Genomic DNA, 15,220 nt, shown 5'->3' with positions numbered 1-15,220 from the left:
TGGGGCAAACCAGAACTGGATCTCATGGCGTCTCGTCAGAACGCCAAGCTTCCTTGTTACGGATCCAGGTCCAGGGATCCCAAGGCAGCACTGATAGATGCTCTAGCAGCGCCTTGGTCCTTCAACCTGGCTTATGTGTTTCCACCGTTTCCTCTGCTCCCTCGTCTGATTGTCAAGATCAAGCAGGAGAGAGCATCTGTGATTTTGATAGCACCTGCGTGGCCACGCAGGACTTGGTATGAAGATCTGGTGGACATGTCATCCTTTCCACCATGGACTCTGCCTCTGAGACAGGACCTTCTACTTCAGGGTCCTTTCAACCATCCAAATTTAATTTCTCTGCGTCTGACTGCTTGGAGATTGAACGCTTGATTTTATCAAAGCGTGGTTTCTCCGAGTCGGTCATTGATACCTTAATACAGGCGCGAAAGCCTGTCACCAGGAAAATCTATCATAAGATATGGTGTAAATATCTTCATTTGTGTGAATCCAAGGGTTACTCATGGAGTAAGGTCAGGATTCCTAGGATATTATCTTTTCTCCAAGAAGGATTGGAGAAGGGGTTGTCAGCTAGTTCCTTAAAGGGACAGATTTCTTAGTTCTTAAGGTTCTTCAAGGGGTTCCGTTTGAACCTTTGCATTCCATAGATATTAAGCTCTTATCTTGGAAAGTTCTGTTTTTAGTAGCTATCTCCTCGGCTCGAAGAGTTTCGGAGTTATCTGCTTTACAATGTGATTCCCATTATCTCATTTTCCATGCAGATAAGGTAGTGTTACGTACCAAACCTGGTTTTCTACCTAAGGTGGTATCTAATAAAAATATCAATCGGGAGATTGTTGTACCGTCACTGTGTCCTAATCCTTCTTCAAAGAAGGAAAGTCTTTTACACAATCTTGACGTGGTTCGTGCTTTAAAGTTTTATTTACAAGCTACTAAAGATTTTCGTCAAACATCTGCATTGTTTGTTGTCTACTCTGGACAGAGGAGAGGCCAAAAGGCTTCGGCAACTTCTCTTTCTTTTGGCTAAGGAGTATAATACGCTTAGCTTATGAGACTGCTGGCCAGCAGCCTCCTGAACGAATTACAGCTCATTCTACTAGAGCGGTAGCTTCCACATGGGCTTTTAAGAGTGAGGCTTCTGTTGAACAGATTTGTAAGGCGGCGACTTGGGTCTTCGCTTCATACTTTTTCTAAATTCTATAAATTTGATACTTTTCCTTCTTCGGAGGCTATTTTTGGGAGAAAGGTCTTACAGGCAGTGGTGCCTTCCGTTTAAGCCTCTGCCTTGTCCCTCCCATCATCCGTGTACTTTAGCTTTGGTATTGGTATCCCACAAGTAATGGATGATCCGTGGACTGGATACACCTTACAAGAGAAAACAAAATGTATGCTTACCTGATAAATTTATTTCTCTTGTGGTGTATCCAGTCCACGGCCCGCCCTGTCATTTTAAGGCAGGTGTTTTTTATTTTTAAACTACAGTCACCACTGCACCCTATAGTTTCTCCTTTCTCTTGCTTGTCTTCGGTCGAATGACTGGGAGGTGGCAGTTAGGGGAGGAGCTATATAGACAGCTCTGCTATGGGTGATCCTCTTGCAGCTTCCTGTTGGGAAGGAGAATATCCCACAAGTAATGGATGATCCGTGGACTGGATACACCACAAGAGAAATAAATTTATCAGGTAAGCATAAATTTTGTTTTTATAAAAAAATTCCAGGCACAGCTCATCTCTCCTTTGTTGCGGTTCTTTTCCAGGGCAAGCTCAAGCGGCACTTTCCCGGCTGAATTCCTACAGGCCACAATTATTACGCTACCTAAGCAAGGGAAAGATCCCACGGAATGCTTCAGTTATCGGCCAATCTCATTGCTGAACTTAGATGTCAAGCTATATGCAAAAATCTTGGCTACACGCCTCAATTCTTTACTGCCATCTCTAATCAACTGTGATCAAGTGGGTTTTGTCAAAGGCCGTCAAGGGCCTGACAACACCAGAAGATTATTAAACATATACTTTTCAGCTTATAAATTAGGCTTACCATGTGTCACCCTGTCGTTGGACGCAGAGAAGGCCTTCGACAGGGTGAACTGGGAATATATGTTTGCAGTTCTGAGAAGGTTTGGTTTGCCGCCTTCTTTTATTACATCTATAGCAGCTCTATATTCTAGTCCTTCGGCTACAGTCAGGGGACTTGGGTTCTGCTCTGATCCCTTCGGGATCACGAATGGAACGCGACAAGGCTGTCCCTTGTCGCCGCTCATCTTCGCACTTGTGATGGAACCGCTAGCTACTGCCATTAGGACATTTTCCCATATAAAAGGAGTGGATATATATCACACAACCCAGACTACACCCTTATTTTCTGATGATCTGACGATACTACTCTCAGACCCAGTTGCATCTTTACCACATCTATTCGTTCTATTGGAGAGTTCGCTTTAATTAGCTACTATAAGCTTAATGTCTCCCAAGACGGAGGCTTATGCTATACATATTTCTGAAGATACATTGACTAAGCTAAAGAGGAGATATAAATTTCGTTGGTCCACCTCACAGATTAGACACCTAGGCGTTTTCCTGTCGCATAGTATTCCTACTATTCTCTCCTTAAACTTTTCCCCCTTGCTATCTGAAATAGCAAAAGCCACGGAAGTATGGAATGTTCCCTCCTTATCGTGGCTGGGTCGCATAGCTGCATTTAAGATGTGTCTCTTACCCAAGTTGACCTACCTCTTTAGATCTTTGCCTATTCCAATATCTAAGTCCCTCATCCGCAAATTTCAACAACAATGCAATAAATTTATCTTGCGTAATAAAGTCCCTAGAATCGCCACAAGCACTTTGCAACAACCTATATCTGCAGGGGGGGGCAGCTGCCCCTAACATTCTCTACTATCATGAGGCCGCTTGCCTTTCACATGTGACACAGTGGGGCCTACCGGCTTATAGTAGATTGGCAGAATTGGAACAAGCCTCACTTCCACCGGGGGTTTCCCTCGAAGATCTGATTTGGCTCCCCAAGCATATTAGGCCACAAATGGTTTTAGTCAACCCCATTATAACTGCTAATTTAAAATTTTGGGATAAAATTTACAATCTACCCACAGTTGCACCCCATCCATCCCCGTCTCACAAGATAAAGGGCCTCCTTCTGGCATTACCAGACACCCATCCATCCCTCTGGTTAGACCTAGGTATTATTAATGTTTCCAACCTATATGAAGGGACCCACTTACTTTCGTATCAGGCTTTTCTCCGGAAGTACAACCCACCACTCCTCCTTCATTTTGAGTTCTGGAGATTACGGAGCTTTCTTAAATCTTGGGGCTTTGATAAAGACCCGCTGCGATCTAAAACTAAATGGAAGATATAATGTGATCTCAAAATCTCGTTTAAAAAATTGCTCTCGTCTTCAAGACATTCTACGCCCTCCAATGTTTTTTAAATATTTACCGATAAAATGTTGGGAATCTTCCCTAAACATAACCCATGATCCACAGACATGGCATCTAGCAACTCAACTGACCAAAAAAACGGTGCACTGTGTCACCCTCTATGAATTGTTTCTCAAAGTACTACTGCAGTGGCATATGACGCCGGTCCGCCTATTTAAAATATCACACATCAACTCCCCAAATTGTTGGAGAGGTTGTGATGCCTTAGGCACCCCAGCTCATATCTGGTGGTCTTGCCCGGTTGTTGCACCGCTATGGCGGAGGGCAATTCAATACTGTACCACGAAAGGTATTTTAATACCAGCTACACAGAGTGTGGGCTTGTTCCACATCTTTCCTCCAAAATTACCTGTCCCACAGAAAATGTTCTGTGTTAATTTATTCCTAGCACTCAAGCTATCCATTGCTAGGATGTAGCTACAGCCGGCCTTCCCATGTTGGGACCAAGTTGTGGAAACTTTTAAATATCTCAAATCAATGGAAGCCTATGCCTCTCATATTCATAGCTCTGAAGATCTACATGCTTTGGTCTGGGATTACAACCCTGGTTAGCTCTTCTTAGATTCAACGGCCCTTCTTACTCTTATCTGGGACAGCGAACCTTAACGCTTCAAGACCCTATGGCCAAAACCCTTTAGTCCCTAAGAAAAGGTAATTATTTACAACCCTCCTGCCCTCATCATGGCAATTCCCCTCCCCCCCCCCTTTTTTTTTTCTCTCTCTCTCTCCACTATACTCTACCTTTATTTTTTCCTTTTTTCTTCTTATTCCAGTCGGAGATATCTTCTAAGTTGGAGATCTTTGGATACGGAATAATTTACTGAGCTGTTTTTTTATTGTTGATCTATATATGTTGATTGTGAGTCACCCTTGAAATGTTTGTTAACCATTTGCTACTATATAACTACTACACTGTCATAATTATACGTTATTGTTGAATGCCAATGCCGTCTTCCTGTTGTGTTGGAGGACATTACACTTTGCTGGGAACTGTGATGTTTTAGTTCTCATATTGTACACTTAGGTCTATGCTCAGATCGTCCCATCATACAAAATTTATTGGTTATTGTTACTGTTCATGTAATATTGATAAATTATGTTTTTTCATTATGACTGTATTGCAAATGTTTCAATAAAAAAATTAAAAAAAATATTGTAAAATAAAGTCTCTCACTCTTCTTTTTACAGAATTTTTCCAGCCCTACAAAGACAGACCTCAAATGGATACAGCCGTGGCAAGGAGATTAGTAAACAGGGCCCTTGGCCTCCAAAAGCAACAAGAAAAACCAGTGACCGAGGAGTAAGCATCAAGTCTTGGGCTATTCTAAGTGCATTCCAACAGGACAGTCTGCGTAACAGCCCATATTTGTGTCTGCAGCAGAAAAGGGACCATGAGTAATCCATACAGAGTTTTCAGTTGGTGCTTAAGGGGCTCGCTGTATCAGCATTTTTTTTTAGTATCTGTTGTTTTCTTATTTTGTGCTCTACAATGTTTGGGACTAATACATGGTCTTCTATAAATGAATTGTTGCACTATAAATACTGGTGGAAAATGTTTATATATATACGGTTACAGATGTTTAATCCCTCACACGTCACTTTGAAACTCTACAGCGATATAAGTGTATTACCAGTAAGTGTTGAGCTAGGTGCGCCATAAGATCTTGTTTTGCTTCACTTCTATTGGGAAAATGTGCGGTTTCATTGGGTATCATAGAATATAAACTGTTAATACCTTTAATATAATATTATTTTTTTTTGTTCATCTTGTACTCGTGACATTCATATCTGTCCCATACTTGTGATATCTTGATTTTACCCACTTCCCAAAAGAAAAACTCACGTCCATGCTGGCAAACATTTTTATTTCCCAAATAATAACATTGGAGGGAAAACATGGAGGCTTTGATTCAAGTATAAGTCAGGCACTGAGTGGTAAGGCAACAGACCTTATAAAACAGGATCCTTTGACCAAAACGCACACCCAGCACCTGCATTATTCCTTAACGTCATCCCAGCTGTGATGGTGCATTGTGTTTCAGTAGTATGAACACAAGCAGCGCCACAAGGAAGAAGTTAAGCAGCATTTTGTAAAATGGTAATAAGTTATAATTTATTTCTAGACATATACAGAAAATAATACTCAGCAGCTTGCCTGCTTGCTGGTCTGGTATACACACAAAAAGAGAAGGCGGAATGCTGTGTTCAAAGAAAAACAAAATCTTAAAAAATTAGCTGTAGAATTTGTTCCCCATGCAGGTAACAATATACGTTTTACAGAATGATTGCCATGCAGAAGATGAACATATTTCATCATCTCCTGCATAGGAAAATGTGTACAAACGGCAGGGTATCTATACAGTAGAATGTATACAGACTATTGACATATACCCATGCAGTGTACATATTTATCTGAACGCCTGACACACTCGGGGTATCTGTTTTGCATGACATTGTACAAAGATACATTTCTTTTCTAACTGGCTCTGCAAAATCATACTAGACACGTCGCTGGAGAACAAAGAAAACATAATCTTTGGCATATTTAAAATATTGCTTATAACAATAATCAGTATTACAAACAAATGATGGTGGTCTCACTGGCAGGAGGGGGTATAAATAGCACCATAATACCCAGTGAGTAAGAATACTGTGTAGGCACTTATAATAAAAAGTGCAGGACTAAGGATTTGGAGGGAGTGCAATACAAAATCAGGGTGGGTGGGTCAAGATTAGGAGCAACGTAGAAGCAGTATGCAAGGGTAGCTCTGGAAGTGCAGACTCTAATACTGTGAGAAGGTCATAAAAAACTTAAACAGTTGAATTTCAGTGGCCATAAATCTATCCATTCCATAGCTTAAATAACATCTGCTCATCTGGATTGCTGAAGACAGATGTCCAATCCACCATTACAGCTGTATCTGAGTATTTGCATAGTTTTCTTTAATGTTTCCCTGGAGAAATTCTAGAGATGCAGATTACTTATATACAATATCAAGTCAAATCTGCACGTTCTGTACTAGACCACTTGGTAGACGTTCTTGCTCTGTGACAGTTATGTGGCCAAAAAAACACTCTGAGCATCATTGTGGGGAAAAAAGGCTGGGGTGTCCTTAGGCAGTATAAAACATTAAAAATAATTTGTTTTTTAAATATATTATCAGGAAAGGTAAATTGGCTTTAAGCTGCACCCGCACATTTTTGCCTTGTGGTACTTGGAAAGGGTTTATACCATAAGGCAGTGGTTTTTAACTGTTTTCCCCTAAGCCTGTTGGCTGAGTCATATTGTGTCAATGCACTCTCCAGTAATGATAGGATGCGTTTCATCTCCTGAGGACTCTATCGCGTGGAAAGCTGGTTGTTCAGAAGGCCTGCGTACTGCTCAAACCTCTCCTCTGTCTCTGTGCTGTAAGATCCGCCTAAGAAACACAAAGCAAAGAATATGAAAAGACTGCACAGCCCTTTGCTTTTCATGTAAATATACTGGCTGGGCTATGGGTGCATGATATATAATCTTTAGTTGTTCCCTGTCACATTATGGTGTCCATATTTTCTGTATCCAGGCACATTGCCTTCTTGCCCTATTGTCTACTATAATAACGTGTGTTTGAAATGCTATCTGCTGCAACTGGCAGTATAAGTACCGGTGCTAAGTGACTTTAGAGTTTGAGTGCATGTCATTTTCTACTTACTTCCCCTCTGCTCTAGTACCAGTAGATGTTTGAGCTTGATGTTGAGTGAGTTTTGGTAATTTCTAATAGAGGTTAGGTAATATAGTCCCTGGGTTCTGGCTGCTGCCACTGGGACAATATGTAATCAGCATTCACCATAACATATGTTAAGTGTTCTTAATCTTACCTGGAGTACTATTGTATATATTTATTTCCATCTTAATGGGAGGAGAGTCCACTGCTTCATTCATTACTTGTGGGAATTAAGAACCTGGCCACCAAGAGGAGGCAAAGACACCCCAGCCAAAGGCTTAAATACCTCCCCCACTCCCCTCATCCTCCAGTCATTCTTTGCCTTTCATCACAGGAGGTTGGCAGAGAAGTGTCGGAAGATTCAGAATAGTCTCTTATGGGGGGTAGTACTCCTCGAAATGGGACTGGAGTTTTAAGTAGTCCTGTCAGCCTCTCTTGAGAGCATGGGTGAATGTTAGTCTGGAGATGCTGTGAGAGTCTTTCTGCGAACCTGACTCAGTTTAACAGCTCCATTAGCAATCAGCGTTGACGAGTTTCGCTGCCTGCTTTTTTTCTCTAAAGTCCCATGTCAGGAGTGATGCTACTACCCTGTCATAAGGGCAGTGTTCCTGTTCCACGGCGTTGATTCTGGTAAGATCGTTTCATTTTTATATATATTTAAAACGCAAGAAGACAGGGTCAGAGTGTGGCACCTTTTATCTTTATAGAATCTAGGGTAATAACCTCGGAAGCGGGCTATTGAACAGGGGGATTTTATTATGCATAATATTGTTTATTGTGTTTCTACTGCATTTGTGTGAGATGAGGTTCTGTCAGTGTGGAACACCGTTCATTAGCGAGAGATGAGGCAGGCTTTTTTGGCGTGTTCTCTCGAATGCAGGGGCGGTGCTGCATGGCACTCCATGTGACCGGGTGTGGCCTCTGCAACAAGTCCGCAATAAAGGCACAAGCTGTGGAGGACTCTGATATGTTAGAGGATACTCCCTCTTTATCTAAACCCTTTAACCCATTATATTGTGAGGAGGTTCCAGTCGAACCGCCTACGCAACTCTGTTCCACATGCTTTGACAATATTGCTATTTCCAAAAGAATAAAGTATTTAGTACAATTGAGCCGCCCACCTCTGAGGGTTTTCCGCCCCGCGAGGTGCGTTCCCTGCAATCATCTCAGATTACACAAGCAGTTCCCAGGGCACTACTAATCCTCCTGCGGGAGGGGCCCTTTGGCCTCCAGACTTAGCTGATCAACTACAGACGGCGGTTTCTGCGGCCATTAATGCGATGCCTCGCACAAGCGGAAGGTACGGCACTGCTATCCATCTCAGGGGTCTTCGACTCCGCTGGATGCATCTGACAGATTATCCAGTGAGGACAACTCCGATTTATCGGACAATGTCGCTTCTGGGTCGCAATCGGCTATGTCTCTAGGCTTCTGTCCACAGAGGAGCCAGATTTTAAATTTAAGATGGAGCATTTGCGCTTTCTGCTGAAAGAGGTGCTTGCTACGTTGGAGGTTCTGGAACCAAAACTTCCAGAGGAACTTTAGATCCCTAAACTGGATAGGGTTTATGAGGACAGGGTAGTGCCCCAGTCAAGATGGCTAACATTATTAAGAATTAATGGGGGAAACTTGGTTCGTCCTTTTCCCCCTCTTCTTTTAAAAAGCTTTTCCCCGTTCCGGACACGCAGCTTGAACTGTGGGGTACTGTCCCTAAGGTGGATGGTGCTATCTTCACGCTCACTAAGAGAACGACTATTCCGCTAGAGGATAGCTCCTCTTTCAAGGAACCCATGGATAAAAAGATGGAGTCTGTTGCAAAATATTTTCCAACTCACTGAGTTTGTTTTCCAACTGGCAGCGGCGGTCACTGCGGTGGCTGGTGCGGCAACCTACTTGTGTGACGCTCTATCAGCAATGGTCAAGGTGGAGACTCCCCTCGATGAGATTCTAGAACGAATCAAGGCCTTAAGGGTAGCGCATTCGTTAATTTGTGATGCTAACATGCAGATTATTCGCCTGAATGCTAAGACATCAGGGTTTTTCTGTTTTAGCCTGCAGGGCAGGGCTCTGTGGCTAAAGTCATGGTCTGCGGACATGACTTCCAAGTCTCACTTGCTTTCCCTTCCATTCAAGGGGAACACCTAAGGGGTCTACTTTTTGTCCTTTTCGTGCGGACAAGTCTGAGGAATCCAAGGGATCTTGGAAACCAGCTAACTCTTGGAACAAGTCCAAGCAGGACAAGAAGCCCGCCGAGTCAAAATCGGCATGAAGAGGCGGCCCCCAATCCGTCCTTGGATATAAACATAAACATATCTTCAAGACCAGAAAAGAGACACCTTTCTTGGGTGTGTGAGGGATCTCTCGGGGTAATCGTCCCAGTCCCTCCTGCAGAAATTGGTCTGGGGTATTATTCAAACCTTTCATGGTCCCAAAGGAGGAGGGCATGTTTTGCCAATTCTGGACCTAATGGCCCTAAACAAGTTTTTTTATCAGTTCCATCATTCAAAATGGAGACAATCAGGTCAATTTTGCCCCTGGTTCAAGAAGGGCAATTCATGACGACTATAGACCTGAAGGACGCTTACCTTCACGTTCCAATCCACAAGGATCACTTCAGGTTTCTAAGATTCACTTTCCTGGAACGTTTTTGGCCCTTCCGTTTAGTCTGGCAAATGCCCCAAGAGTCTTTACAAAGGTTCTGGGAGCTCTTCTCGCAGTAGCGAGAGCCAGAGAGATTGCAGTGGCACCGTATCTGGATGATATCCTGGTCCAGGCTCCGTCATACAGTCTTGCGAAGAATCACTCGAGAGCTCTTCTCCTTCTGTCCCACGGGTGGAAGATAAACGACGGAAAGAGTTCATTGGTCCTCGGCAACAGGGTGGAATTCCTGGGTACGATAATAGATTCTTCAGCCATGAAGATATTCTTGACAGATCAGAGATGTTGCAAGCTTGCGTCCAACTGTCTAGCTCTTCAGACATCCTCCAGGATATCTGAGGCTCATGCTATCCAGTATAGATGTCATTCCATTCGCCAGGTTCCATCTCAGACCTCTTCACATGTGCATGTTGAGACAATGGAACAGCGATCATTCAGATCTGTCCCAACAGATATCTCTGGACAGACCGGTGAGGGAGTCCCTGTCTTGGTGGACCCGACCGGGGCAGTTGTCGCAGGGGACATCCTTTCTGAGACCATCCTGGGAGATTGTAACCACGGATGCAAGTCTATCAGGATGGGGGGAGCTGTTTGGGGTGCCAGAAAGGCACAGGGCATATGGACTCGAGAGGAGTCGAGTCTATACCTATAAATATTTTGGAACTTCGAGCGATATTCAACATTCTAAGGGCTTGGCCCCCTCTGCGGTCGTCCCGATTCATCAGATTCCAATCGGACAAAATTACTTCGGTGGCTTACATAAACCACCAGGGGGGACGAGAAGCTCCCTAGCCATGAGGGGAAGTATCTTGGATCCTGGAATAGGCAGAGTCTCACAATTGTTCGCTCTCAGCGATCCACATTCAGGGTATGGACAACTGGGAAGCGGATTTTCTGAGCAGACAGACATTTCATCCAGGGGAATAGTCTCTCCATCCCGAGATGTTCGCGGAGATCTGCAGCAGATGGGGGACGCCGGAGATAGATCTCATAGCATCCAGACTCAATTGCAAGCTACCGAGAAACGAGTCGCAATCCAGGGATAGATGCATTGGTGGTACCCTGGGACTTCAACCTAATTTACATGTTCCCACTGTTGCCTCTTCTACCTCGGGTAGTGGCCTGCATCAAGCAGGAGCAAGCTTCGGCTATTCTGATTGCTCCGTCGTGGCCGAGGAGGATGTCATCATCTCCGCTGTGGAGGTTACCTTGTTGCATGGGTCTGCTGGTTCAAGGTCCTTTTCTACACAAAAATATTGATTCTTTGAGGCTGACTGCATGGAGATTGAATGGCTAGTCTTAGCTAAGAGAGGATTTCCGGAAAGGGTGATTGACATTAGTTCAGGCCAGGAAGCCAGTCACTCAACGCATCTACCACAAGGTGTGGAGGACCTACTTGTCCTGGTGTGAGGAACGAGGATATACCTGGCATAAGGTCAGGGTATCCAGAATTTTGGCCTTTCTACAGGATGGTCTGGATAAGGGTCTTGCCGCCAGTTCCAGACAGATCTTCGCTTTATCTGTACTGTTGCATAAGAAGCTTGCAGAGCTTCCTGACATTCAGTCCTTTGTTCAGGCTCTGGTTAGGATCAGGCCTGTCTTAAGGATTTCTGCTCCTCCTTGGAGCTTAAACTTGGTTCTAAAGGTTTTGCAGAGGGCTCCGTTTGAGCCTATGCATGCACTTGACATTAAGGTTCTTTCATGGAAAGTCCTATTATTACTGGCTATTGCAGCGGCACGCAGAGTCTCTGAGTTGGCGACCTTGCAATGTGAGCCTCCCTACTTGGTTTTTCATGCTGATAAGGCTGTTCTTCGCACTGAATTGGGATTCCTTTCCAAGGTGGTGTCGTCGTAACATTAATCAGGAAATAGTTGTTCCTTCTTTGTGTCCTAACCCTTCTTCTTCGAAGGAGAGGATACTTCATAATCTGGACGTTGTTCGGGCTTTGAAGTTTTATCTTCAGGCCACGAAGGAGTTCAGACAGACATCGTCCTTATTTGTTGTGTACTCATGGAAGCACAGGGGGCAAAGGGCCTCTGAACTTCTCTATCCTTTTGGTTGAGGAGTATGTTCCATCTGGCACAAGCCTCCTCACAGGATTACAGCTCACTCGACTAGAGCTGTGGACTTTTCTTGGGCCGTTAAGAATGAGGCTTCTATGGAGCAGATTTGTAAAGCGGACACTTGGTCTTCCTTACATACTTTTGCAAAATTGTATAAATTTGACATTTTTGCTTCGGAAGAAGCAACTTTTGGGAGAAAGGTTCTGCAGGCTGTGGTGCCCTCAGTTTAGGGTCTGCCTCCTTTTGCCCTCTCTTTTTTTTCATTGTGTCCTCTAGAGCTTGGGTATTTGTTCCCACAAGTGATGAATGAAGCAGTGGACTCTCCTCCCATTAAGACGGAAAACATAAATTGTGCTTACCTGATGATAATTTCATCTCCATCTGTGGGAGGAGAGACCACTGCCCCCGTCCGTTTCTCTGGTGGGCAGACCTAAATTTACTATTGTCTTCTGGCACCATTTATACCCTGATATTTCTCCTAATGTTCCCTTGGCAGAATGACTGAGGGAAGAGGGGATTGGCGAGGTATTTAAGCCTTTGTCTGGGGGTGTCTTTGCCTCCTCCTTGTGGCCTGGTTCTTAATTCCCACAAGTAATGAATGAAGCAGTGGATTCTCCTCCCACAGATGGAAATTAAATGATCAGGTAAGCATAATTAGTTTTTTAACGTACATACAATACTGCATGCATTTGGTTCCACTTGGTGCCTGCTCACCTATATGGCAGTTGTACATCCATATCCGTTGACCATCATATCGACATCGACACTTCATGTTATTATTTGTGTAGTCTGACTCTGCCACCTCCTGGTTGGGATTAATAATAATCTGCAGGAACAGAATAATCCATACATAAATGAATAAAACATTTTAGCTTGTGATGTAAACAACATTTAATTTTTTAAAGGGACATTGTTCACTAGATTTTTATTTGCATAAATGTTTTGTAGATGATCCATTTATATAGTACATCTGGGAGTGTTTTTGTAACAATTTATAGTTTTGCTTATTTTATTATAACATTTTGTTGCTCCTAACCAAGACCCAAAGTTTTAGATATATACTGATGTCTACAGACTCCTGTGTCTCCTGTTTGTATAATATGTCTTTTCATATGCAGGGGAGGGGGGAATAGTGTTTGCTTTTTCCTTTTTTCCCAGCCACTTTCAGTGGGTGTCCCAGCCTAGCCTCATTAACAGTGCTAAACTGGGAGCTTCTAAGTAAGTTTTCTTTTCTATGGCATGGAGAGTCCATGACGCCATTCCAATTACTAGTGGGATATTCAACTCCTGGCCAGAAGGAGGTAAAAAGCACCCCAGCAAAGCTGTTAAGTGTAACTTCCCTTACCCATAATCCCTAGTCATTCTCTTTGCCTCTGTCAATGGAAGATGTGAGAAGATGGTATCTGAAGAAATTAATCCTTTTATGGGTACTTTTCCCTGCAAGCAAAGATTGTGCTCTAGCTGTGTCCACGTCAATCTCTTAAGAAGAGTAGTCAATCTGTTAGTAAGAGTAGTGTGTTGGCTTTTAGCAGTTAAAAGGCGGCGAGGTGGTCTTTGCTTTACTGTTAAAGGGACACTGAACCCAATTTTTTTCTTTCGTGATTCAGATAAAGCATGCAATTTTAAGCAACTTTCTAATTTACTCCTATTATTAATTTTTCTTCATTCTCTTTCTATCTTTATTTGAATAAGAAGATATCTAAGCTATTTTTTGGGTTCAGTGCCATGGACAGCACTTGTTTATTGGTGGGTGAATTTATCCACCAATCAGCAAGGACAACCCAGGTTGTTCACCAAAAATGGGCCGGCATCTAAACGTACATTCTTGCCTTTCAAATAAAGATACCAAGAGAATTAAGAAAATTTAATAGGAGTAAATTAGAAAGCTGCTTAAAATTGCATGCTCTCTCTGAATCACAAAAGAAAAAAATTGGGTTCAGTGTCCCTTTAACACTTTGCTACCCCTTTATAGAAAGCCAGATTTGGTTACTCTGTTCTTTCTTTTTCCTACAGGTCCATGACAGGGAGTGGAGTACTTGTCACACCTAAGTAGAGGTTATCTGTCCTGCAGCTGGATTTAAGGTAAGTGCCTTTGCCTTCTAGGTACTGAAGGACAGCAGCACTTAAGAGGTTAATCCTCATATGGATCCATTTTGGGACATAGTTATCCTTATTAGTTAAGGATAAATCTTATGGACAGATTATTGAAACTTTGTGTTAAACAGATTTTTACAAAGTGAGAGATTTAAGAGAGTTCACTTGGCTAAAGGGACTTAAAGGATTTTCCTTTATTTGTTTCAAATAGGCTTTGGCAGCTATGACAGATTATAATACACACAGGCTATGAATACACACAGGCTATGAATATGAAGGTTGTTTACCTTCGTCAAGCCGTTTACTTTTTTTGCACACTTTTAAGTGGCACAGTTCTTTTTTGACACGCTCATGTGACGACCGCACTTCCGCTTTTTCGGAGTGGAGCTAGTGAGACTGTTCTGTGTAGAGGATCAGTGTCGGCTTTGCGATTTTCATCAGCGGATCATTTGTCTAAGGAGACAATCTGAGGTTGCTTCTTAGATTCCTTTTATTTTGTTCTCTGTTTTTTATAAGTCCCTACTAAATTTGAAAATTATTTTATTTTTCACTACTTTGGTTAAAGCTGAATTCTGTAGTTATGGATTCAGAATTAGATCAGTCTATGTCTGTGGATAAATGCTTACTATTTTAAGCAGCTTTGTCAGCTTTCCCTTCTTCGGGTAAGCGTAAGAGGAAATCTAAACATTTATCTGTTAGCAAGGTTTCAGACTCTAAAACTGAGCTAGCCAACCTTTCTCAGATGTCTGATGAGGAGGATACTTCAGTAGCTTCTGAAGGTGAATTCTCAGACTCTGATACTATGGGTGAAAAATCTAGTGAATCTGAAGAAGTTAATTTCAGATTTAAACTTGAACATCTTCGTTTACTACTGAAGGAGGTTCTAGCTACTTTGGATGACTATGAACCTTCGGTTGCTGTCAACCCTAAAAAGTCTTCTAAACTTAACAGAGTTTATGATTCTCCTTCTGAGGATGTTTTTCCTGTTCCAGACAAGATGTCTGAAATTATAGTTTAGGAATGGGATAAGCCTGGGGTTCCCTTTTCCCCTTCCCCTGTTTTTAAAAAGATGTTTCCTGTTGCTGACTCCATTCGGGACTTATGGCACACTGTGACTAAAGTAGGAGGAGCTATTTCTACTCTAGCTAAAAGAACTACTATTCCTATATAGAATAGTCGTTCCTTTAATGATCCTATGGATAAGAAGCTAGAGGCTTAAAGAAGATGTATATCCATCAAGGACTAC

General features: G+C 42.7%; 2 protein-coding genes across 2 annotated transcripts in view; one reads left to right on the top strand and one right to left on the bottom strand.

Annotated features, from left to right (window-relative positions):
- Positions 1-4,994, top strand: part of R3HCC1 (R3H domain and coiled-coil containing 1) — an 86,094-nt gene extending 81,100 nt beyond the window's left edge. Inside the window, exon 8 of the mRNA XM_053718126.1 lies at positions 4,643-4,994. Coding sequence (XP_053574101.1) covers positions 4,643-4,758 — 116 coding nt within the window. The 3' untranslated portion in view covers positions 4,759-4,994. The remainder of the gene's footprint in view (positions 1-4,642) is intronic.
- A 308-nt stretch (positions 4,995-5,302) lies between these two features.
- The window catches only part of LOXL2 (lysyl oxidase like 2), a 193,265-nt gene continuing 183,347 nt past the window's right edge, over positions 5,303-15,220 (bottom strand). The window contains exons 13-14 of the mRNA XM_053718125.1: positions 12,595-12,706; positions 5,303-6,873 (exon numbers count right to left, since the gene is read on the bottom strand). Of these exons, the coding sequence (XP_053574100.1) occupies positions 6,794-6,873; positions 12,595-12,706 (192 nt within the window). The 3' untranslated portion in view covers positions 5,303-6,793. The remainder of the gene's footprint in view (positions 6,874-12,594; positions 12,707-15,220) is intronic.

This window comes from Bombina bombina, chromosome 6 (genome assembly GCF_027579735.1).
Source record: "Bombina bombina isolate aBomBom1 chromosome 6, aBomBom1.pri, whole genome shotgun sequence".
Classification (NCBI taxonomy): domain Eukaryota; kingdom Metazoa; phylum Chordata; class Amphibia; order Anura; family Bombinatoridae; genus Bombina; species Bombina bombina.
Note: the sequence above shows the minus strand (reverse complement) of the source record. Positions and strands in the feature narration are given on the sequence as shown.